The sequence below is a fragment of the Amblyomma americanum genome, chromosome 9 (genome assembly GCF_052857255.1).
Source record: "Amblyomma americanum isolate KBUSLIRL-KWMA chromosome 9, ASM5285725v1, whole genome shotgun sequence".
NCBI classification, from domain to species: domain Eukaryota; kingdom Metazoa; phylum Arthropoda; class Arachnida; order Ixodida; family Ixodidae; genus Amblyomma; species Amblyomma americanum.
In genome coordinates, this window is record NC_135505.1 from 84,115,212 (window position 1) to 84,141,795 (window position 26,584).

Genomic DNA, 26,584 nt, shown 5'->3' on the forward strand with positions numbered 1-26,584 from the left:
CCTGAGAAAGTGTAGAATCTCATTGAGAGAGACATGGGATTTATGAAGGGTGTACCGAATACTATACAGTATTGGCATACCCGTAAAGCCGAACTGTTTGCGATTATTCGTCAATTGGGCAAACCAACGGCATTCCTGACTCTTTCGGCATCGGAAGTACACTGGCCGCGGCTTCTCGAATTACTGAAGAGCTTGAAGGCAACCCCATCTGATATTGGTATAGATGAACATGAGATGAATAGCTACTTTGCTGCAGCCTTGGTGAACGAAGATCCGGTGGTTTGTGCCGTGTACTTTGAACATACGGTTCGGGTAATTATGCAAATCCTCTGCAATAAGCGGCTTAGCCCATTTAAGCAAACCACGTGGTTTAATACTTCAAACGCATTGAATTTCAGCATCGAGGCAGTGCTCATGCTCACCTTCTACTTTGGCTAAATGATGCGCCAAACGAAGAGGTCGCCAACAACGACATGCCGGAGACGGTAGCGCTGGCCGAACGACTGCTTTCACTGAATCACGACGCTTTGAGTAGGCCTAGAAGCCAACGACACGAACATACTCATACGTGCTATAAGGGTAACAGGAAGAATTGCCGATTTAATTACCCACTGTGGCCGATGCCTTGCACCAAAGTGTTGACACCGTTGGTTGGCGATTGCTTCGCAATCACCAGGCTTAACCAAGCTAAGCCACGGCCGTTTTTTTTTCTTTCTAGAGCGTTAGGAGCGCCATGAAAGCGAAAACTGCCCGGCGTCTGCGTCAAGCCTCCGCCTGACAGTCGTGGAAGCCTGCAGTTGCTGCTCACGTGATGAAAACGATAAGGAATGACTCAACTAAAATAACAAAAACGAACCAGCTGAGATGTATACGAATAGAAATGAAAGAATAATATAATCAGTATGTGTATAGAATAGGAACTTCACTGGAATAAGCCAAAATAAAATTTGAATTGCAAGAGATTCCCAACTGCAGTAGATTGATGAGTGAAAGAAAAATGCTATCGTATTTCCTCGGAGTCAAGCGAACTGATTCCCTGTAAAATTTTTGTTTTCAGGCGTTTGAGAACTTCCCGTACGGCATTGCTTTGTACGATATCGACGAGGATGGAGACCTCGACTGCCTCACTGCGATAAGGACGGAATTCGACAAGGACCCCCTGAGCGCAACTTATGTTCTCTTTCTCGAGGGCCTCAATGGGCACAATGCGTACGTTTCAACTTGAGCATTTAACACATCTTTCCACTTTGTGAATTAGCTTGCCTGGTTATTTCTTGTTATACAATCTAGGTGAATCTGAAACAAATTCTTGTTAAAAACTCCGTCGGTAAATGAAACTGAGTTGTACCATGAAGGTGGAGAAACTAGAGCACTTTGGAAGTCTTCTCTTCTTGTCTGTCTTCCTTTATGTCATAAAACTCTTTACACAGAATGTTTCAGAAAAAACTCATTTTCAAAAATAAGCTTTTTTTTAAAAAATGAGGCTTCTGCGGCATAGCAATACCAGTGTTGGCAGACACCGGAAAGCCGGTAATTGTCTTTCGTAAGGTCATTAGCTAATATCCGATAATTAACTTTTTATATATCACAGCTAGGCAACTGACTGCAATTAGAATTTTGTAATCCGGTCGTTAGTAACAGTCATATAGTTTTTACAATTTGGAAACCGCAATTATCCTCGGTGCAGTGGCTCGGCAAAATTTGATTGCATCGTGCCACAGTTCATGCGCTCTCGAAAAGCATGCAGCAAAGCAACCACTTCAGTACACGTAACTAGTGAATAAAGCTAAATTTTTTCGAGCCACATCGCCAAGGGTAATCGCATTTTCTAAATTATAAAAAACTGACATAGCTATTACTGACGGCCGGATGCAAATCTCTAAGTGGAACTAGGCGCCTAACTTTAATAGTTAAAAAGTTAATTATTAATACTTATTCTATTATTACTTCCAGCTGACTACTTAAACCGATTTATCGGTTTCCTGTTGTACGCAAACACTAGTAATACTGCGCTTAAAGCTACATATATTTACCTCAAAAACCTATTTTTTAGTCTTCAATGAAAAACCCTGTAAAGTGCAAGATGCAGTTTCCTTGTTACTTGAGTTGAGCATAGACGTAAATATGGACTTTAACCAACCTTGACAAATTCGAATATTTTGCCTCAATTTCACAGCCGGTTTAGAAATATGCCATATTGTCACGTAGTGGTGACGGCAATCGAAGCAGCGATGAAGACGGACGAAAGGGTCTTCTAAAAGAACTTTATTGGGCTGACTTGCACCCAAAATGGACTGAATCACTCGGCGGCGGCGAAGCGACAAGAGTGCTCGGCGGTCGTCGAACAGAATGCCCGCCGCTGTCGGCCGTGCTCAATTTAAAGCTGATAGAAAACATTCGAGATAAAGGGCGCAAAGTTCCTAGAACATTCCGGAACAACGTAGAATCAGCTTTGCCTGGCTGCAATCAATCGAGATAAATCAAGTCGCGTCTTGCGTCGCAAACAAAGCGATAAGGTGGTGTCGCGGCAGATTTGAAAAACGAAGAAACACTGCAAATATTGGCGGCATTACTCCCCTCTCAAAGAAGCATCGACCCGATGCATTGAAACAAATAATGCGACTAGTAAGGGAAAAAACGGATTTTGCGAAAATAGAGCATGGAAATGCAGCGGCCTTTAGCGCGCATAATACGGTTTCAGACAGACTACATGGACAACTTCTGGTCGTACGCGGCGTCACTGGGATGCAGTCATTGCGTCAGGGATGACTTCATAATCCAGTTCACCCAGCCGACGAAGAACCTTGTACGGGCCGAAATAGCGGCGCAAAAGCTTTTCACTCAATCCACGGCGGCGAATGGGCGTCCACACCCAGACTTGGTCTCCTGGCTTGTATTCCGCGTTGCGTCTTCGTAGGTTGTAGCGTCTGGCGTCGGACCGCTGCTGATGTTTGATCCGTAATCGGGCAAGCCTTCGAGCTTCTGCGCGTTGAAGGTAAGTGGCAACGTCGACGTTCTCTTCTTCTGTAACGTTGGGCAGCATGGCGTCTAGCGTGGTCGTGGCATCCCTGCCATGGACGAGCCTAAAAGGCGTCATCTGGGTGGTCTCCTGCACTGCGGTGTTGTAGGCGAAGACGACGTAAGGCAGGATGACATCCCAGGTTTTATGTTCGGCATCGACATACATAGCGAGCATATCGGCGATGGTTTTGTTCAGGCGCTCGGTCAGTCCGTTGGTCTGCGGAAGGTATGCAGTTGTCCTCCGGTGGCTGGTTTGGCTGTAGCGCAGGATGGCTTGCGTGAGTTCCGCCGTAAATGCTGTTCCTCTGTCCGTGATGAGCACATCGGGGGCGCCGTGTCGAAGAAGAACGCATTCCGCGAAAAATTTGGCCACTTCTGCTGCTGTTCCGTTCGGTAGGGCTTTCGCCTCGGCGTAGCGGGTCAGGTAGTCGCTCGCTATGATGATCCACTTATTTCCAGATGTTGACGTTGGAAAAGGGCCAAGCAAGTCCATGCCAATCTGCTGAAAGGGTCTTGATTGAGGTTCAATGGGGTTCAGAAATCCTGCTGGTCGTGTGGGAGGAGTCTTTCGTCGCTGACAATGTCGGCATGTTTTCACATAGTGTGCGACATCGGCAGACAGTCGGGGCCAGTAATACTTGTCTTGAATGCGGCGGAGGGTGCGAGTAAACCCGAGATGTCCAGCTGTCGGCTCGTCGTGTGAAGCCTGTAGAACTTCTTCGCGGAGACAAGTAGGTACAACAAGGAGGTAGGCTGTTTTGTTCGCTGTAAAGTTCTTCTTCACAAGGACCTCATTCTGCACACAGAAAGAAGACAGTCCTCGCTTGAATGAAGCGGGGGTTGAAGAAACCTTGCCTTCCAGGTACTCGATGAGGCCTTTTAGGTTGGGGTCCGAGCGTTGCTGCTGAGCAAAAGAGCTTGCGCTGATGGGTCCCAGGAAGGCGTCCTCATCGTCGTCCAGCGGCGGTGCATCTGCAGGGGCTCGTGAGAGGCAATCGGCGTCAGTGTGCTTGCGTCCGGACTTGTAAAGGACGGTGACGTCAAACTCCTGGAGACGCAGACTCCATCGAGCGAGTCGGCCAGAGGGATCCTTCAAATTGGCAAGCCAGTAGAGCGCGTGGTGGTCGCTGACCACCTTGAACGGCCGTCCGTAGAGGTAGGGGCGGAATTTCGACGTAGCCCAGATGATGGCAAGCACTCCTTCTCAGTGGTCGAATAGTTAGCTTCGGCCTTAGAAAGGGAACGGCTAGCGTATGCGATGACCTTCTCCAGCCCGTCACGTTTTTGAACGAGAACGGCGCCTAGTCCCACGCTGCTTGCGTCGGTATGAACTTCAGTATCGGCGTTTTCATCAAAATGCGCAAGGATCGGTGGGGACTGTAAACGACGCTGAAGTTCCTTGAAGGCTTCTGCTTGCGGCGCTTCCCATTTAAACGGCACGTCTGCCTTCGTCAGTTGGGTCAGGGGCTCGGCGATGCGCGAAAAGTTTTTCACAAATCGTCGGTAATATGCGCATAGTCCGAGAAATCTGCGCACTGCTTTCTTATCGGCCGGCGGTTGAAACTGTTCAATAGCGGCTGTTTTCTGCGGGTCTGGGCGTACTCCTTCCTTGCTAACGATGTGGCCTAGAAACAGCAGCTCTTCGTAGGCAAAGTGGCATTTCTCTGCTTTCAAGGTTACGCCAGACGACTTGATTGCGTCTAGTACTGTTCGAAGTCTTTTGAGGTGCTCTTCAAAGTTCGAGGAGAAGACAACGACGTCATCTAAATATACCAGACAAATCTGCCACTTCAGGCCTGCCAGCACTGTATCCATTACTCGCTGAAACGTCGCTGGTGCGGAACAGAGACCAAATGGCATCACCTTGAACTCAAACAGCCCATCCGGAGTTATGAATGCTGTCTTCTCGCGATCTCTTTCGTCGACCTCAATTTGCCAGTAGCCGCTCTTGAGGTCCATCGATGAGAAATATTTGGCGTTGCAGAGGCGGTCCAGTGTGTCGTCGATGCGGGGGAGGGGGTAGATGTCCTTCTTTGTTATGCTGTTCAAGCGGCGGTAATCAACGCAGAATCGAAGTGCGCCGTCTTTCTTTCTCACTAGAACAACCGGTGCCGCCCATGGGCTGTTTGAAGGCTGGATGACGTCGTCGCGAAGCATTTCTTCGACTTGGTCCCGGATGGCTTGTCGTTCTCGCGGAGAAACACGGTAGGGGCTTTGATGGAGAGGTCGGACGTGTTGATCCGTTATAATGCGATGCTTGGCAATTGGCGTCTGTCGCACCTTCGGCGATGTCGAAAAGCACTCACTGTAGTTTTGAAGCAGATTGCGGATCTGGTCTTGTCTGTTCCGGTGCAGGGCTGGGTTGATGTCGAAAGTGGGCGAGTTCTCTTGGTCAGGCGGTTCTTCTGCGGCGGGGTCGGAGAGGGCGAAGGAATCTCGTACGTCTTCATCGCTGCTTCGACTGCCGTCACCACTACGTGACATCTGGTGGAGGTGCTGGGTACTTCCATGTTCCGAACGCCCCCTTCAAGTCGAGAACCCAGCCCTAAGCGCTTCACACCCGAGGACGAACCAGCAGCTCAGCGAGCCAGCCGACGTCTCCAGGGAGAGGAGCCTGAGTTCGGGAAACTGCCGGACCGCACCAGACAGCGAAAAGACGCTGCTACCCAGCACCTCCACCAGATGTCACGTAGTGGTGACGGCAGTCGAAGCAGCGATGAAGACGGACGAAAGGGTCTTCTAAAAGAACTGTTTATTGGGCTGACTTGCACCCAAAATGGACTGAATCACTCGGCGGCGGCGAAGCGACAAGAGTGCTCGGCGGTCGTCGAACAGAATGCTCGCAGCTGTCGGCCGTGCTCAATTTAAAGCTGATAGCGAACATTCGAGATAAAGGGCGCAAAGTTCCTAGAACATGCCGGAACAACGTAGAATCAGCTTTGCCTGGCTGCGTTCAATCGAGATAAATCTAGTCGCGTCTTGCGTCGCAAACAAAGCGATAAGGTGGTGTCGCGGCAGATTTGAAAAACGAACAAACACTGCAAACATTGGCGGCAATATGAAGTTTTTTAACAGGTCAATAGTTTTTGCAACAGAGTTGCCGCCCGTGGCAGTTTTTTTTTTCACAGACAGGCGGACAAAAATCACTTGTATGGTTATTTGCTTACTCGGTACAGTGGCATTACTGAATTATCGTGATAGTTTTCAAGAAACGCGATCAAAAGATTCAAATAGATTTCTTTACCTGCAAAAAAGCCAGAAAAATAATTCTTTCCGGGATAAGGTTTCCCCATTAGCTCACGACGTTCAGGCCCCTGTTAATCCCACATGGGCTAGTAGGCCTGGTGCAACCCCCCTAATACCTACGTTGCCCACCCGTTGGAAACAAGTGGGCAAGCCCAAACTTATTTTGGGTCTACTGATACTACGTGAGTACCATATCAGCGTAGGTAGGACTACACCAACCCCAAGTTGGTCTCTTGTTGAGCATAGGACAGATGCAACTCCAGTGTGAGCCTTATACAGGAAAAACCTCAGCCGGCCCAGTTGGGCTGCACACATGAATAATCGTAGGTATTCACATAGGCTGTCGTAGGGCTGCCCAAGCAACACAGGTAATTGGCCCAACATTGAAAAAAGATGGCTTTACAGTGGAACAATGTAGGACCAGCATTTGCCAATACATTCCCAACATCGGGCCGATTACCTTAGCTGCTTGGGTCGAAACCGGGCAGGGTCCGCATGCTGCCCACATCAGTCCTTTGTGCGATACTTAAGGACAAGTGCAACATAAATATCGGTTCTACGTAGGAAAAACTATGTAACACCAAATTAGAGCAGCGGACACAAACCTGTTGTGGGCCCCACATCGGCCTTGGCGGGGCTAGAAAACAGGCGTACCGTCACGCTGCCAATATCAATCACTTATAAGGTACCAGAGTGCAACTGCAACATATCTGTGAGATATAAGTCGGAAAAACATCCGCAAGCCCAATTGGGATGGCCCACATAAAACCGCTGTGGGCACCACATCGGCCTTGGTGGGGCTGGAGAAAGGGCGTACCCGCATGCTGCTTACATCAGTTCCTTGTAGGTTTCCTGTGGGCAGACGCAGCATAGAGGAGGGCTTTATGAGGAAATAGCCTAGTCAAGCCAGACTGCACCTGCACACGTCACGGTGCTAGATGTACTTAAGTTGACACGACGCCGCGCATCCGCCGTGCATCCGTCGAGGAGAACGTTTCAGCGAAGTTTCCAGCATGCTGAGTGAACAGCCTGTAGGTCCCATATCGACGGTGGTGATGATTACGAAAAATAAGCGTGCTCACATGCTTCCTGATATTGGTTCGTTTAGGCTACTTTGGGACAAATGCAGCATAATGTGGGGTTCTATGACGAGAAATGATCGAAGAAACTAAGTTACTGATTAGTTAAAAGATTTGCAGAGTCGTCGTTGCTCGCAAATTTGACGCTGAGGTGACTGCTGCTTAACGCTGATGCTTACTATATGCACACTGCTGCACGGCCTTCGAGAACGATACGAGATGGCTGTTAAAGGTCAACTCGATTCGGTGAAAGAGCCAAGGTGTGTGTGTGTGTGTGTGTTCTAGGCACCGATCCAAGAGGCCATGCTGGAGAGGGAAGAGTTAGTAGGGGTGGTTAATGCGCTGTAGAATGGCGGTTGGTGGGCGGTGGGAAGCATACCAAGCGCTTCAAAGGCATCGCGACGGTTCGGCTCACCCCATATAGTGCCAAGAGGCCTGCCAGGTTTTACGTCACCATTATAAGTTTTTTTGCATAGATCAGTGTTTACGCCATTCCATGCCGAATACCGTGCGGGTGGAAATCCAGAAGGTGTCTGCCGCCCACTACTGAACCTCACTAAATGACACTCCACTCAATGCGACTTCTTACCGATCCCTCCGCGCGAGGGTGCAACGTGTAAATACCTCTTTCAGTAAGGCATGACCGTTCTAGTTCGCGATAATGCGAAAGGACGTCCACTCTTGATGAAGGTGTTATGCTTGCCCTCAGCGGTCGGGTTTTGGAAACCATATTCATGTAGCAGTTTCTCCTAGCTGAGCGCTTTTGGGTCTCGTTTCAGGTGAAACTACACTTACTTTGTATGACCAGGACCGACGCCTGACAGGAATGTCGTCGTCACTGACAATGGTAAACAGGCAGGCCCTGCAGCTACAAACAGTACAGATAACTTGTTTATTAGCGGAACAAAAGAGCTGAAATTCGGAGAGAAGCAACTGCACCGCAGAAGAGTTATTCTACTAAGAACTGATAACCGCATGTTATTACTCATGCAAATGATATGAGGAATAGCAGTGACATGAACAATAACAGAATAACTAATATTATTTGCAACAGCACAGATGAACGATGACTATGATGCCACATGTCGAATTTGATATCAGTGATGACAGGTGGCTGGGCTCGTATTTCGCTTATTTTTTTCATCTTCAAGACTGAAAATCTCTTGCCTTACGGTTTTTCGTCAACCAGCAGTGATAACAAGAATGGTGTCCAATAACTTGACTTCATATTTGCACTCAAGCCACATGCGTAATAAGACACTGCTAAAAAAAGGCACCATTCTTGCTATTACCGAAGACATTTAGGGGAATATTTACAGTAAATTGTTCAGAGAAAATTTTACCTATAGGCTTAAGATCGAGACAAATATATGTTGAAATAATTAAAGTAGAAAGGTGAACCATGCTTCCCTAAAAGGGTTCAACTTTTTATTACGTTATCAGCAGCAGAGCAAACATAGTTTTGTACCATTTTATAGTGAAATTCTGAAATGAGCCAGAAGCATACCAAAGTAAAAGATATGAAAGTACGAATGATATAAAGTTACCTCTCGGAATCAATTTTACGTCACACTAAAATTTTATCAATGCCACTTCGGTGAGCTTCACCAGATCGGAGGTATAATTTCACGTACATAAAACCATATTTGCGAATGTCCTGAGCTGATTAGCAGACCGTGGAGTCTTTTCTCGTGGTTTGTGCTCTTTTCAGAACATGAAATTAAAGCATTGGGCAATCTTCATTTTGCTTGGGCCATTGGTCTTTGACCCCACTTTGAGCAAACGAAAAATACCTTGTGCCATGGCGCTCTTTGGCCTCAGATGCGCTTGCGCGATAAAAACTCGCTATTACCACCAATCTTCATTTTAAATACTGAATAAATATAGTACAGACAAATAGCAATTCAAATCCGTAAGAATATTTATTGACCCAATGACGGGCATGCAGAGTCTCAATATAAGGAAATGTTCGTTGTTACGGTTTCATTGGTTACAAAGTGAAAATATCTAAAAGGCTCAACATTCGCTATTCTGTTGAAAAAATTCCTCTTTCTATGTCACGCACTTCGGGCTGAGATTCAAAGCGCAGGCGGTCATAGGGGAGTGAAACAACATGGACATAGCTTTTGCACATTTCTTGTTTTTTATTTAATTTCGCTTAAATTCAACATAAACGAAACAACTGCCAAACTACACGAGCTGTCGTAATTTGGAACCTTCTACAATGGCGTTATTATATTTTAGCACACTAGAATTTTGGCAAGTTCAGGCCAAATATCACAACTTACATCCCTGTTAAATTTTTTTACAGATTTTGACCACCCCGTAAAAGATCATTACATATAATCAGACTACGAGAAATGCACTCTCAAGGAGTTTACTGTGAATAACCATCAAGGTGAGCCATATTCCAAGACACTGTGTTGAAGAGATTGAATAAGACCTTTCGCATTCCGAGACAGTCGGCTGTGGGGAGAGAAACCCCTAACACTAGCTCTCACGTGCTCTCCGCCCGATAAAAGCCTTTTGGCAGAAAACGGCATGACAACATTTCTATTCGTGACCTTCCAGCTTTACACTACATCACCTAGAAGAAGCAGTCAGCAAAAAGTAATTTTCAAGGTATGAGCAGAAAAAATACGAAGTCGCCTAATTATCACTATGCGATCAAAGTGCTTTAGTACTAGGTCCTTTGCTTGGTTTTTATTACTTCTATTTTACTGAATTTCATCTATTCGTATTTTCTTAGATGCCTTACTAAGTGTTTCTTTGCTCAATAAAACTTCTTTCCTTAACTTTGCCGATCAAAATGCAGGCAAGTTTTTCTTTTTTTTGCATCCGCAGATTGCGTGTTGCGGGTGTCAAATGAAGTCAAAGAGAGTCCCCCTCAAACCTGCATCGACCAGCTCCAAGACAACTTCGATGACGGAGCACTCGATTTTGACAATAAGTCCTGCGGAGAGATTTTTCAGTAAAATCCTCGCCGAAGCGGCGGCGTTCCTATCATATACCTAAATTAGCGCACAGGCAAAAAATAAAGCTAGTTTCTATTCGTTCTATAACGTTCGGAATTTTTTCTCTGTGTAGTCTGTTTGTTAACTAACGCCATTCGCCAAAGCCCATCCTCGAGATGTGGCAAAATATCCCGAAACAGCGACGAGACGTTTATGTACAGAGTATACCCACAGAACACAGACCGTTTTCAAAACGCCATGAAACAGCTACAACCGTATACAGGCGTCTTAAGTTAGATCGAATTGCCTCAACGACGAGCGCATCAAGAAGTGCACCCAGAAACATCTCACTGACTTATGTATCTAAAAGTTCACTCAGAACCGCTTCTGAAACACCCCACTGAAAATTTCGTCAAGATAACACGCCCAGGTGAAGGTAGTTGTATAAACACGATCATATTATCATAATGCGATTTGTCACTGTTACAGAAGCAGAAGTTGTATAGTTAAGAATGTGTGCCGCGGCGAACACGAGTCACAGAATCACCTCAACGTTTTCTGACCTTGACACGTTTATTAAAACCATTTATTTCAGCGCCACTACCTTTACTTCAATCCTGCCATTCTGGCAGCAGCGTCGTGTCAAAAAAGTGTCACGCTTTAACGCAAACTCCTTTGGTCCGAATTGTTTTTAACAACTTGAAATTACAAACTACCTGCGAGCAACGACTCGGTCACAAATACTTTAAACCTTGCTCCGACGATACTGTGAATAGTGCGGCGATGTTGATGCTCTTGAAGAAACAGTAAGACAATGTAGAGGCTTTAATGATCAAAGAAATCTGGAATACACCTTTAATCTACACGTGTACAGACCGGTGGGGGGAAAAACAACTGACGCGATTTTCCCCAATGCTGCACAGCATACACTGTTCTCGTTGTTCTGGTTCCCTCCGTGTTTTCTTGCCGCGTACACGTGTGTGGAATGTACAAACATAAACGTGAAGGTGAAGACACAACGTGAAGAGCAAGGAGTAAAGATATGAATCCGTCCGAAGTGAACGTCCTCTCGCGAAAACGGAAATTTGATGCCATAAAGGCATAGTGCGACGTAAATGGAACAGCCTGAGTTTTTCGGCCCCTTTAAGTCTCTTAAATATGTACAGTCTTGGCCAAAAGTCTTCCCGCTAAAAGCTTTTTGTCTCAGCCGCATAACAGAGCCATTATACGACACCAATAAAAACAATAAACATTGAAATGCTAGCAGGTTTCTTCTTGTGGTAGACAAGCTTTCTGCTTGACTTGTGTTTTGAACGATATGCTACACGCAGCATTCTAGGAACAGTCATTTCGCTGGAGCTGAACGCTGTGGTCTTAAGACTGTTGACCAAGAATGTACGTTTTTCTACTCAGTCTGTTATTAATCAGTAATATAGCTAACGACCTCCACGGCGCCATAGTGGTTGCCCTAGATCAATACGCCTATGATACGCTGATTTTAACTTCTGCTAATAATTCCTAAGACGTGATCTCTTCCTTACAGTCTGCTGCCACAAAAGATATGGACTAGTTTGGAATTCACTTAATTAGCATAAGTCAAAGACACAAAAAATTCTTAGAAAAAATCACATCCCACCTGTCATCATGAAAAATGTTTGCTTCCTCATGTTAACCCCACCCCTTATGTAAAACCCCTTACAGGGGGTCTTTAAGGAAATGAAAATGAAAATCAAAGAAATCTGCTTCCATAATCCATTGAAGCACGTCAGCCTTGACTAACCTCTCGTTTTCATTGGTCACATTGTACATCTTGCTCTCGTAAGCCTGTACAGTATTCATCTGTAGTAAAGTGCCTCGGCTTGTATCTTGAGAGCGGCCTTTCTTGTTACAGCCACATTGCTTACGTTTGTAAAAAACTTCGAGCCGTATCGTGTCTAGAGAGAGGGTTTATTTACTTGAAAAGCAGAGAGGTTGGCCTGCTACTCTGCACTGGGGAACGGGAAGAGGAGAAAGAATCGTGTCTATTCTACAATGTAAGATATTACATGTCCTTATTGGTAAGAAAAATGATTACTGAAGCCTTAGGCTAGAGTATTCTGCAATAAAGAGATAAATGCTTACGGGCACTATGCCGTTCGCTAGCACAAACAGAATAAACGATATATTGCAGTCCGTCTAATAAAAACGTATGCATGAATGCTGACGCACAGCGTTTCAGAATACTTTATAAGCCGAATTTCAACAAGCTCTTGAGGCAGACTGTTGTTTAAAACATTTCTGGTTCATGAAACCCCTGGCTCCGTACTATTCCTCCTATCGGTTAAGGCCTAAATACCGTTTTTGCAAGCCACGATGATCTACAAGGTATGGTACTAGAATACGTACTCATTACATTCCGACCTACTTCAAAAGTTTACCCCCCCCCCCCCCCCACACACACACACACCAAGCGCCTTCTGTACAAAAACCAGATACCATTTAGAGACCGCTAAGGCATCTCTGTCTTTAAAACAATATCTTTCGAATTATATTTCGGTTGCGTGCAAAGCTGGCGTTCTTGGATCTTTGCACCACGTGTACTTTTTCCATTGCTTTATCCACCATTTTGTCCAGACAGATTGTGGTTTTTGTGTTACGTTTTTTTAAGCTCATTGCGAGAAGTTTTTTATAGATACTGCATAAATTTTAATACTTTTTCTCATGTTCTATACTCGGATCCACTGATTTCTTCTGTGCACATGTACAGTGATTGATTCTTCTGTCTATCACGTGCTGCTGCTCAGGCCAGCAATGGATTAGAAGGCCAGAATATATGTGCTGAGTTCGTTAGTAATATTAAAAAAAAACTTCTTGTGGTCGAGTACGGTTAAACCGGAGATACTAAGCGGGCAGCACGAGCGAACGTTAAAAGAATGATCTCTTTCGTTACACGTGCCTTCATATCATAAAGGCTTGGCTGACACACGTCAAGTCTGGCGTAATAAATAGGACGCGCGGTGCGAAATTGCAGTACATTGCTTGCCCGGCGCTACGATGGTACCCTTTGTGACATCTGCGTTGGTCGCCGCCTGTACTTTACTGCTAGCTTTTCCGCTTGCTTCCTGCAAAGCCAAGCACCAGCTGGAACACGAAACCATGGTGGATGCTTTCAAGGTAAGTTCATTAAAGCGAGCTTTTTGGCAAGCTCGCAACAGACTAGAACAGAATTAGGTTGCTGAAGCAGAAGTCATTAGCTTTCTGAGCGTGTCTCCCTTACAAAAATGGTCTATAGACAGTTTATAGACTTATAGACTATTTCCTTCTAATATATATTTGTTTTTTCTATTCCTAGTCTTTAGACTATCAATAGACAAAAGTCTACTAAAAGTGAATGGCCATAAATCTAAAGATGGTCTATAAACCGTGTGTATAGGATTTGTATTGCCTATAGACTGCTCTCTAGGGCTCGTGTTTAGAGTCAACAGACTTTATTGACAGAAGTTTATGAACAGTCTACAGACTGTCTAAAGAAGTTTTTGTAAGGGCTGTGGGCATATCAAAGAAATAACTGGTAGATATTATTGTCAGAAGTTGGACAAATGAAAAAATGAACCTATCAGCAAAAGTTTCATAGGAACTCACGTCGGCTGTCTACTGCTGTACATGCTATTTGTTCTACTTGAATACGTTATCTCGACTGCTTGGGATCACTCGTCTATATGATATGTAGTCTTTTGCGTATTCTCTAGTAGTGAATACAAATTTTAGGCGAATAGATTCAACACGAAGCTTGATTTGTTTCTGTTATGTGAGAGGGAGAGAGAGAAGCTATTTAAAGAAATGTAGAGAATTGCGCCAGTTTTTACACAGAGCGACATTTTACTCTGTTGCGGAGTGGGTTTTGCAAGGAGGAAAGCATGCAAATGAAGAGTACAGAAAAAAGAAATCTAGGAAAAATAGAGACATATGAAAATACGCGGTGACTGAATTGGGGTGACCGCCGCGGTGGCTCATTGGTTACGTTTCTCGGCTACCGCTACAAAAATTTGGTCATATGCCCGAACTATACATAGGCATCCAGCATTGCGACAAAGCTCTAATAGCCAACACGGGGGCTCTGCGGTTAAGGTGCTCGACTGCTTGCCCGCAAAACGCAGGTTCGATCCCGGCAGCGACGGTCGCGTTTCGATGGAGGCGAAATTCTAGAGGCCCGTGTACTGGGCGATGTCGGTGCACGTTAAAGAACCCCAGGCGGTGGAAATTTCCTCAGCCCTTTACGACGGCTTCCTTCATAGCCCGAGTCGCTTTGGGACGTTAAACCCCCATAAACATGAATTGGAGCGGAAGTGCAGGATGATGATGAAATTACTTTGTTGGGAACTAGAATTGCTGGTTTAGTTGGACGTTCTTGCGGGCTAGTTGGTGGAAGGTCGAGGAAGGCCAGAAACTACGCAAACGGACGAGGACAGGAGGCAAGGAATTGAATACGACGTCACGGACGTGGACTGACAGCTGTTTATTCAAGGAAGAAAAAGCGCAGGTCATTTAAGGCGGGAACCCATGCAGTGACTAGTTGTTTCACTCGCACATGTAGAGATAAACACAGAGGAGAGAAATCTACAATATAGGTTTCAGTAGTTTGGTAAGTTAAAGAAAGAAAAACGTGGGTGCGGGTGTGTTAACCAGCAAGTAACGCCCGGGAATCAATAAAAAGCGCGCTTTGTCACTTTCACAGCGACAGCTGTTAAGCGCCCGTTCCTGGGTTTCGTATCTTAGTAGCAGTAGTATTGGTATTAGTATTAGTAGTATTAGTATTATTAGTAGTAGTAGTCGGAGTAACCGGTTGGTGCGTTGCCATAGGAACCATTCGGAGGATGGTATGACGAGAGCGGAGGGATTCGTAAGCGGTGGGTGGTCACTCCGGGTGGCTGCTCAGGAAGGAGGAAGCTAGGGCAAGAGGGTATAAAGGTGGAGCCGGTGGGTGGTTGCCATGGGAGTCACCCGGTGAGTTGTTACTCTGGAAGAAGAGTTACCTTGCAAGGAAGAGGGCATGTCGAGATCGTAGGAAGGCTTAACTGGAAGCTGGTTACCACGGAAATAGTCCGGAAGTTTGTCACCGTGGAAGAAGGAGGACGTTATCGTGAGAGAGAAGGAATCCTCAACCGGAGGATGGTGTTCGTGGTGACTATGGTGAGTGCGTAATGGAGAATGCGCGATCGGTGAGTTGTTACCACGGGAACCACCCGGAGGGTGTTTACCTTGGAAGCAGGAGGAGGCCATGGCGACAGCGGAGGATTCGCCAACCGGAGGATGGTCACCGTGAAAGAGGAAAGCAGGGCGAGAGCACAGAAAAACCTAACCGGAGACTCGTTACCTAGGAAGTAGGAATAGACCAAATTCCTTGACGGTCAGTAAAATTGAAGGTCTCGAAAGAACATACAGTCCTCCAGCTATGGCCAACAACAGTGCCTTATTGATTATCGTTTCAATTTCAGTGCGAGCCCGTGCTTTATAATCCGTTCTATAGTATACAACAGCTCACACTCCTTGCACCATTCACACTGTTCCCTAAATTGAACGGCCGCATTGTTACGCACAGGCCAGCGCTGTTCAAATAATATTTCACTGACACACCTGCCGGTTTAGCCGACGTACACGAGTCCAAACTTTCAAAGTAATATCATAGATAACTCAAGTAGCACAGCCCGTGAAAGGATGAACTCGTTCCTTTGAGCATTGCTCTTTGTTTGTTTTGCCAGCAATGCACAGACCTTACGTAGTCTACAAGGGGTCCAAAAAAACATTCCTGCTCAGTGACGCGTTCGCAGTGACTTACTCTTACATCGCACGCACTTACTGGATATTCATTACTTCATACGTAATTTCGGAAAATAAATGAACCTGGAGTCTCAGAGGCACTTGTAGAGGTTATGTGCACGAGCCTGTGCCACAGATAAGAGGAATTCCATCTATGATTTAATTCAGGAGTATAAATGTTTGCTTTTCTACCCTTAAATAAGACCACGGTAGAGAGCGGCAGTTTCAAGCACGGCCTGTATTGCGCAGTAGTTCTCTGTTTTCGACGCGTGCGCAGGCGCACACTTGCGCGACATGCAGTTAATGAATACTCATTACTTCATGGAGAATGTCGGAAACTAAACGATCCTGGAGTGCCAGAGACATTTACAGAGGAATGTACAAGTTAATGCTATACAGAAAAGAGGCATACCAGCTGTAGTTGAATTAAATTCTCTAGCTTATATTTTTTTTTTCCTTAGATTATAACGAGGTATGTAGCGATAGTGTCAATCATAGCAAATATTTTGCACCAGGTTAAGTGTGTGTAGAGACACTTACGTGGCAGGAAGTTAATGGATATCCACTACTTCGCATGACATGCCAGAAAATTAATGACCCTGGAATGACAAGGACTGTTCAGGAGGAATGTACACGTGCTTGCAGAACAGATGACGTGGCATACCAGCTACAGTTGAATTAAAGAATATAGTTTTTGTTTGCTGTTCAGTCGTTACAAAGTGGCCAGGCATAGGGCGCCTATATCCTCGTTAATGCATTAAGCCGAACCCAACCCTTTACCTTTTAAACATCGCACTATCTGGCAATGTTTCAAAGACAAAAATTCCTGTAGAAAGCTCACTTAACGTTCCTGAAGTAAACGTGAAAAAAAATGTAACCAGTTTTACAATGAATAAGCAAGTGTTTTTGAATGTTCAAATTTTGGAATATTGTCATTTTTCATATAAAAATGCCTAATGGCGTTTGAAACCTGTTTTAGGGTCCTTGCAGAGCGAATTTCTTCTTCCTTTCCGAGGACAATCTTATAGCTACCTGCAGCGTCTTCGAAAATTATATTCAGCAAGACACGAGGAAAAGCACTGTGCTTCAGTAAGCTTTTCATTCACCGTGCGAGCTCTATCGCAATTAGAGCTCCAGAAACCGCGCTAAGCAGAAAAGCTTATCTTGAGCAATGGCTTTTAGAGCATAGCCATGGTACGCATCTGCCAAGATGACCGACACGTGGCAACGTTCCGTGATCACGTGACAACCCTCTGCACGTGTCTCGCGCTGCCTTCGTCGTCTTTGGATGTAGTTCGTGCGAAGGCAGTGCGGAATTGGAGGTGGCCAGGGTGGGGTGAGGGGAACGTATCCACACACACCATGCGCTAATAATAATAATAATAATAATAATAATAATAATAATAATAATAATAATAATAATAATAATAATAATAATAATAATAATAATAATAATAATAATAATAATAATAATAATAATAATATTAATAATAATAATAATAATAATAATATAATAATAATAATAATTTTATTCAACAAAACTCGATACAATAGCAGAAACCAGGTTCGCCTAAGCCATCATTGTGGCTTGTCACGCGAAGCCTGAGGGTCGACAGCCAAACTCGGCCGCAAAATTGACTATATTTTTTTTTAAAAGGAGACACTAAAAATACAAAACAGACAGTAAGTAATATCACATCAAACACAAAATAGGTGGGAACCGAAAAGTTTTGCTGTGCATAGAAATTGAACTATACAGTTTATTTATTCTAAGCACCATTTCTTTTATTGCGAATATCACGTATAGACTCACAGGAATTAATTTCAGAGGGAAGAGCATTAAATATATTTGGAACATAATAATTTCGAGCATATTTACCAAATCTGGTCCGCGCGCGAGGAACTAAAAATGCAGGAGCCTGACGTAAAGGCCGGGGAAGCACAATGGGGACTTTAAATGTATCGCTCCCGAAATGTTTTAGTACAACAGTATGAACAAAAAGGGATCGAAAATTGGGCATCCTTAGCATCTGAAAAAGGTTGACATCTTGCGGAGTACACACATCTTAAGTAACACTCTTTAGCATGCATTTTAACAATCTTTTTACACGTTGATGCCAGATACCAGAACAATGAACAAAAGTTGTGATTTCATACCTAAGTATACTGTAGGCTAAAGAATGAACCAATAATTTCCTCACCGAAATAGGTAAAAACATCTTAATACGATACAACAAACAGACGACTTGGCGAAGTTTTGCACACACGTAGGATAAGTGAATAGAAAAAAGAAGACCGGAATCAAACCAAATCCCCAAATACTTTGCGGAATCTGAAAACTGTACTGGAGGGCAAGAGCAGTTTATACATCATGATGAGTGTAGATAAAGGGGGTAAGAAAGTGACACACACATGAGTGGGCTGCGGAAGCAAACTAACCTTAGTTTAGAATGATTAACATCTATTAAATTCATATCAAACCAATCCATTAATTTTCTGACGTCAGTCTGAAGCATTGAAAATGCGTTGGAAGAGTTCACGTGGGTAGCTACAAGTGCAGTATCATCCGCATATTGAAATAGTTTGCAAGTAGGGAGCACAGTACACATGTCCTTAACGTATATATTAAAAAGTAAGGGAGACAATACGGAACCTTGTGGTACGCCAGCCTTGAGAAAAACACGGGAGCTGCAGGTGTTTGAAATGGAAACAAGCTGGGAACGATCTGTAAGCAAGTTACGCAACAAGCGAAAAAAAGGACCACGAAATCCAAAATTGTAGAGCTTATCTAATAATATAGCATGGCATACCGTGTCGAACGCTTTTGCGACATCCAAAAAAAGTGCACATGATACGAGATTTCTTTCTAGAGAAGAAAACAAGTGGTCACTCATTTTTTCTAGTAAGGCCTGAGTGCCTCTTTTTTCGATAAACCCATACTGACAATCGGAAAACCCTCCCGATTTAGAAATAAAGCTGTTCATTACTAAGAATATGTGTTTCTCTAAAGCTTTCGCTAAACTCGGCAGGATGGAAATGGGGCGGTAATTAAGCACACACTTGGCATCGCCGCCTTTAAAAGGGGGCCGCACAACGGCTGTTTTTAAACGTGCAGGAATGCTTCCGCTTTCAATTATCCCTTTTAAAATTTCTAACAGGACTTTCTTCAAAATGCCGAAATTCCTGAAAAGATTAAACATGCGGATTTTATCGACTCCTGGTGATTGATGCCTGTCGGAGCTGCCTAATAAAGAGTACTCTTCTTCTTCCGTGATAGAGGGAAGGAAAGCGGATTCAACTACCGGATTAGTTGTGCTTGCAGTGTAACATGAATGCTTGGACACCCCAGAAAACTTATCGAAAAATTGGTTAAAGTTGTTAACGACCATTGATAAATCTGAACCAAAATTGTTCTGAACATCGTTAGTCGACTTTGAAGGTAAACCCCTCACCTCGTTTATAAGAGACCATATTTTCTTGCCATTATGACGAGATTGATGGAAGCGGTTTCTATTGTACGAACGCTTGGCTGCACGAATGAGGGCATTTACTTTATTTCCAGAAGTTCTAAATTGAGCACGCAGGGCACTATCACTGGGCGTATAATAATAATAATAATAATAATAATAATAATAATAATAATAATAATAATAATAATAATAATAATAATAATAATAATAATAATAATAATGATCAATCAATCAATCTTTATTTTTCGGTGCCCAGGAACAACCCAAAGGTCTTGGTGCTGGTACACCATTCACACGCACAAAATGTTAATTTATTTCACCACAAAGGAGGACACTCAGGGGAGGTAATGCAGCAGTCAAGGCGATAGAAAAAAAAGACATAAACTAGGCGCGACAGCAGGCATGAAGCAAAAAAGCGATAAGAAGAAAACACCGAGAGCAGCGGTAAATGAAAACAGCTGTAACAGGCAACAGACATATAAATAACTAATGAAACAATAAACAAAGAGAATGAACACAAGAACGACCGATAACAGCCAAGTGCGGCATATAACAAAATACAAACAAGAATAAAGCCAATACTAATATGAATGAATAAGAAACCTCTGAAATACAAGCTAGAAATACAATCATACACAATAAGAAATGTGATTAGTGAACGCGTTACAGACAATCAGGCGTGAGTACACAGTATTAAAGAAATAATATTAATGAAAACAAGTACACGTGATGAACAATTAAGGAGAGAAAAAAATAATATAATACCGGTGCAAATGCACAAGTGTAGTAAAGACGAAATGCATGACAGGGGAAGTTATGTATGAGAAGAAGAATGCTCAAAGTGGAACGTCACGGACATCCAATATAAAGGAAGGGAGAGAATTTTCGAATATATCAAGGTGGGGACAAAGAGAATTAAACAGCATTTGCATTCTGTCCAGAGGGGAGAGGGAGAGCAGGAGCGCAGAAACTTGGAATGGTCTGAATTCCCTTATAATAATAATAATAATAATAATAATAATAATAATAATAATAATAATAATAATAATAATAATAATAATAATAATAATAATAATAATAATAATAATAATAATAATAATAATAATAATAATATTAATAATAATAATAATAATAATAATAATAATAATAATATTAATAATAATAATAATACAAAATATCACGAAATCACGAAATATTATTACAAAAATTGTACCTACTTGGATTTAGGGGTCCATTTCATAACCTTTTAAAAAGTTATTTGCAAGATCGCTCACAAGTCGTAGCCCTTGATAATACCAAAGCCGTGAGCAGCCGTCAGATGTTGAAGGCTGGGGTTCCTCAGGGGTCCGTTCTGTCACCTTTACTTTTCAATCTATTTATAAATGACTTCGCGTCAGTGATAACAAATTCCCTGGTCTTTCAGTACGCCGATGATACGGTGTTACTAACAAAGCACATTTCATACAAAACTGCGGTTTCCTTACTGCAAAAAAATATCGGTAATGCTATGCACTGGTTTTCTTTGAATGGTCTTTTGGTAAACCACCAAAAAACAAAATTAGTTTGTTTTAGAAACCCCTTGAAGACAACTGTACTGACTGAATCTGTTTTCTTACACTGCCACAACGGTAAAGATTGCCATTGCGCTCTTGTTGAAAATGTTTATCGTATAAAATATCTGGGTATATACTTCGACAGTGACCTGTCTTGGCACAGTCACATGGCATGTATTTGTAGCAGATTACGTAGCACTGCATGGCTATTGTTTACAATTAAATCTTTCCTTCCTGTATCTGTAAAAAAGACAATCATGCATGCACTAGCGTATAGTGTTATAAGGTACGGCATCACAGTTTTTGCGCACTGTTCGCAAAGGTGGCAAGATCGTGTAGAGAGAGAGAGAGAAATAACATTTATTAGCACCCGTCAAAAGGATGATGGGTATCCGAGGCGCCGCTCGGTCCCAGCCATGTCCTCCCCCTCAGCCGTCGACCGGGATCTCTTGGATCTCAGCAGCGGCAAGGGCGAGACGGATGACTTCACGTTGTTTAGTTTCGTCCTCGTTGTGAAGCAGTGCCTCCCAGGACTCATCTGTTCGGTCAAGTTGTCCAAAGCTCGGACATGTCCATACCATATGGATCATGTCCGCTATGCCGTCGCAACGTTTGCACCTGGGGCTGAAAATCTCAGGGTGCCACTTGCTATAAAGCTGAGGGTTAGGGAATACTCCGGTTTGGAGCTTGCGCCACGCAACCTCTTCGTTTTTGGTTAGCTGATTACTTGCTTTTGGAAGTACCGCTCGGCCTAATTTGTAATGGTTTAGGATTTCCTGATACGTGTTAAGGTCGTCTTCGAACTGTAGGAGCTCCTCATCGCGCGAGGGGGAAGGGGTTGTGCACAAGACGCCACTGGGATCCCGGAAAGTAGCTAATCCTCGGGCCAGTGCGTGCGCTTTCTCGTTTCCCCTCAACCCTTGGTGCGCGGGTGTCCAGATGAGCGCTACCAGTTCTGCCGGTGGTGGACTGCCGGCCAACACTCGTGCTGCTGTAGCTGAAATGCAGCCCGCGTCAAAGTTTCTAATTGCTGATTTTGAGTCACTCACGATAATTTTAACCTGTTGTTGAGTTAGAGCCAGCGCAATGGCCAACTCTTCCGCCTCCGTTACTGTCGAGTGTCTGGTGCTGCAGCACGCTACCGGGCCTCCGTTTTCCCTAGTGGCTACCGAAATGTGCCCCGAACTGTTTGTGCATTGTGCGGCATCCGTATACAAGACATCCTGTCTGCCCTGAAAGCGGGCTTGCAACGCTACTGCTCTTTCCTTCCTCCGGCTCTCATGGCAGATGGGATGCATGTTTTTGGGGAGTGGGGGTATCTTTAATTTGTCCCTAACCTGTCTAGGAACCAGGTCCGTACGTCTCGAGCACGCTCGAGGCTCGTGCCCCAGCTTCTCCAGAATGCTGCGACCAGTACGACTGCGTAAAAGTCTCTGATACTGCGAGGTCCTTGCAGCCTCAATGAGCTCTTCGAGGGTATTCGAAACCCCTAGACTCAAAATCTTTTTTGTTGGCGCACAGGGTGGTAAACCTAGTGCTGTTTTTATCCCTTTACGGATTAAAACATCCAGTTTGTCCTTTTCCGCCTGGTAAAGCCGCAAATAAGGTGCCACGTAGACTATCCTGCTGATTATAAAAGATTGCACTAGCCTAAGGAGGTTAGCTTCTTTCATACCCGCATGTTTGTTAGCGATTCGTTTTAGGAGTCGGCAAGTTTGACTGGTGCTAGCCTCTAGTCTCTGAATCGTTTCCGAGTTCCTGCCGTTCGCCTGAATTCGTAATCCTAGAACCCTAATGCTTTCCACCGCTGGAATTACATTACCGTTGACCCTGAGTGTGATTCCCGCGTTATACGGTCCGTCCTGCTTTATGCGCCGACGCTGTGGCGACCGCATGGGCGCGAGAAATAGCGCTTCCGATTTCTCGGCCGAGCACCTGAGACCGGTTGGTTCTAAGTATTTTTCTGTTACATCTATAGCTCTTTGAAGCGTCAGTTCAATTTGGCTATCACTGCCCCTGCACATCCACAGAGTCAGGTCATCTGCGTACAACGTATGGTTCAGCCCCGGAATTTTGTCCAGTTGTGCGGGGAGGCCAAGCATGGCGATATTAAACAGGGTCGGGGACAACACCGATCCCTGCGGTGTGCCCTTGTTGCCCAGTTGAATACCCGTCAGTGTGTTACCCCCCATGCTTATAGATGCCGTTCTGTTTGTAAGGAAATCGCGTATGTAGTTGTAGGTACGAACACCCACGTCTAACGCAGCCAGACCCTCCAGAATGGCCGAGTGCTTTACGTTGTCGAAAGCTTTCGACACGTCTAGACCAACGATCACCCTGGTGTCTAGCGTTGGATTTTCTATTATCTGTTCTTTTAGCTGCAGCATGACATCACATGCCGACAAATGCGGTCTAAATCCAATCATGGTATTTGGATATAAACACTTGTCCTCAAAAAATCGGTTCAGCCGGGTCTGAATCACATGTTCCATCAGTTTGCCCACGCACGACGTGAGCGAAATGGGACGCAGGTGCTCGAAACCCGGCTGTTTTCCCGGCTTCGGGAGGAACACAAGGTTCGCGTCCTTCCATGCTGTCGGCAGTCGACCGGCTTCCCAACACTCCTGCATAAAGGCAGCGAGATGTCGGATCGACGTGTCGTCCAAATTTCTTAGAATTCGGTTGCTGACCTTGTCCGGACCCACGGCAGTCCTGGTCCTCAATCTGTTTATTTCTGCCCGGACTTCGGCAACCGTTATCGGTTTATCTAAGTCCGGGTTTTCCTGCCCCCCGTAATCTGGTAGCGGTTCAGCTGTACCCGTCGCGCAGCTCAAGTACCGGTCCCGGACTTGGGATATGAGCGTATCCGTGGTCCCGTCAAATGTATGTACTAGCCGGTGAAGTTGTTGCCTGGCCTCCAGTTTGGACTTGTCCGGATCTAGAAGATGCCGAAGCAAGTGCCACGTACCTGCCTTCCCGATGTTTCGGTCCAGTTGGTCGCAAATGTTGTTCCAGTTTTGCCTTGTTAAAACGAGCGCGTACTCTTCGATTTCCTTGTTAAGCAAGGCCAATTGTCTTCGCAAGTTCCTGTTCCCCCTCTTGTCCGCAATCCGCGTTTCAAGGTCCTTCTTCTTGCGCCAGAGACGGACCATGTGACGATCTACTCCCTGGACTTCTTCGTCAACCTCTACCTCCTCGGTTGCCTCGCGGACCGACTGAAGGACATTTTTACTCCAGTCATCAATGTTGCTTATGCCTTCCTCCTGCCCCGTGCGGCCATTTCGGAAAGCCTCCCAGTTCACCGAAGCCACCTTCTTGGTGCGGGCAACCGGTGGTCCGTTGTCGACTACAATTTCGATAATTTTATGATCGCTACCCAAGTTTTCGTCCGTGTTGCACCAGGTGGCAGAGATGCGGCCTCCGGTTAGAGTTAAGTCCGGGGACGTGTCTGTCGAAACACTGTTGCCCTGACGGGTAGGTCTTAGGGGATCCGTCAGAAGCACTAGGCCATTCTGCTGAATACTAGTCCATAGTTCGCGTCCCTTTACCTGCGTGTACTTATACCCCCATGCCGGGTGATGCGCGTTAAAGTTCCCGACTATCAAAAGGGGCCCTCCCTTCGAGATCACGCGCGCTTTCGCGAAGAGCTCATCGAAGCCGCAAGGACTTTTTTGGCGTGGCGGGCTATACACATTTAGAATGAACAGACTATTGAGTTTCCTCTTTTGCGAGATTATCTCAATCAGAATATGGTCCAGATTTGTAGTCCCGGTATCATGCTGCAACACCGTTATATTCCTTTTGACGAGAGTGGCTACTCGCGTGTTGTCACCTCGTCCTACGTACGATTTGTAACTCGCCAGCTTGGCGTGCTTACCGCACTCCTGCAACGCGATTACTTCGGGTTTGTCACTGCTCATCAAAAAAGTCTGGAGTACCGCGCGTTTGCGACCGAAGCCCCTACAGTTCCACTGCCAAATGGTATGTCTACGGTGACGCAGAGCCATTTTGAAGGTTAATAATTTCCTGATATACCCACTGAATTCTCTCGTCTCTGCTTGCCATATCGGCGCGCAGCTGTTCCATAGCAGCCCTCAGGTGCTCCAAAGCGGCCATAACTTGCTGTTGAAAAATCTGATCATCCTGTTCCTTTTTATTGAGTCGTCTTTCTAATCCTTGTATACGGGTTTCAAGATCCTCCTCTGAACCTCTCTTCTTTTTTGTTGCTGGAGGACTTTCCCTAGGGAGCTCTGCCTGCTCCTTCCGCGGCAGCTGCCCCGGCTGCGTTACATCATTCATCGGCTGCGAAGTCCTGCCTATCGCCATAACCTGTTCCTGCAGCGCCTTAACTTTCGCTTGTAATAATCGGTTCTGGTCTTTGAGAGCCTTGACTTCATCTGAGTCCTGAGAGACACTACTTACACAATCCACTTTTGACGCCTGCTGCTGTTTCTGCTGCTGCTGCTGCCGCTGCTGCTGCTGCTGCTGCTGGTGCTGCTGCTGCTGCTGCCGCTGCTGGTGCTGCCGCTGCTGGTGCTGCTGCTGGTGCTGGTGCTGCTGCTGCTGCTGCTGTTGCTTCAATCGAGAGCCCTCCGTCGTCGTCTTGGACGAAGGCGGCTGCAGGCGAGGAAACGAAGCGGAACGGTACCTCGGATGGCTCGAGGGTCGCTCGTGGGACGCACTGCGGCCATCTCTACGACTGAAACGGACTTGCTGCTGCTTCTTGGCCTCCTCCTCGGCAGCTAACTTTGCTTCCCACTGTTTCTTCTTGATTACGTATGGCGTACGGAAGAGTTCCTTGCAATGCTTGTCACCCGTCAGATGGCCTTTTCCACATAGGCGACACTTGGGAACGCATTGATGATCTTCGGCCGGCAACACCACCGCACAGCCACGACACTTTGGGTTTTCACTGTCGCACACATCGGAGCGATGACCAAGTTCTCCACACCTGAAGCAGACTTCATATCTCTTTTTGAACAACCAGCAGGGCATGAGCATGCCTTCAATCCTGACAAACCTTGGAACGTCAGCTTCCAGAAAGGTGATAATAATAGTAGAAGTCTTGCCCATCCGACGCACTCCAGCGACGTCTGGATTCTTCGGATCCTTTCTCAGTGCTTTCAGCAACTGTTCCTCCGTGAACCTCTCAGAGATCCCGTGGACTACCCCTCGCCCGCAATCCTCCGGTGCGATCATATTGGCCACAACTTCGTGCTCGTTGTCGTCGAGTTTAAAGCAACGGATTGCAGCTACCTTCACGCCTCGGTTAAAGTCCAAGGAATGAAAGAGCACCGTACCTTGCTTTCCGTTTACACACCATGAGTCCTGCTCCGACCAGCCGAGTCCGGCAGCCTTGGCGAGGGCCTGACTGATCAGCGGGCCCGACGTGCGTTTAATCACGCCCAGACCTTCACGAGGCCTAAGAATCACCTTGATGCCTTCATCCGGGAATCTCGGAAGAT

The 26,584-nt window shown here is 45.3% G+C and overlaps 1 protein-coding gene and 1 long non-coding RNA gene across 3 annotated transcripts in view; both read left to right on the forward strand.

The window, feature by feature from the left end:
• The first annotated feature begins 1,062 nt into the window (after positions 1-1,062).
• On the forward strand, positions 1,063-10,362 carry LOC144105742 (uncharacterized). The gene is made up of 4 exons (XR_013308872.1): positions 1,063-1,209; positions 8,126-8,193; positions 9,658-9,744; positions 10,191-10,362. It is a non-coding gene; the product is annotated as an uncharacterized LOC144105742 (long non-coding RNA).
• A 2,960-nt stretch (positions 10,363-13,322) lies between these two features.
• LOC144105552 (uncharacterized) overlaps positions 13,323-26,584 on the forward strand; it is a 64,206-nt gene continuing 50,944 nt past the window's right edge. For both annotated transcript variants that reach the window (XM_077638669.1, XM_077638670.1), the window contains exon 1: positions 13,323-13,453. In XM_077638669.1, coding sequence (XP_077494795.1) covers positions 13,334-13,453 — 120 coding nt within the window. In that variant the 5' untranslated portion in view covers positions 13,323-13,333. The remainder of the gene's footprint in view (positions 13,454-26,584) is intronic.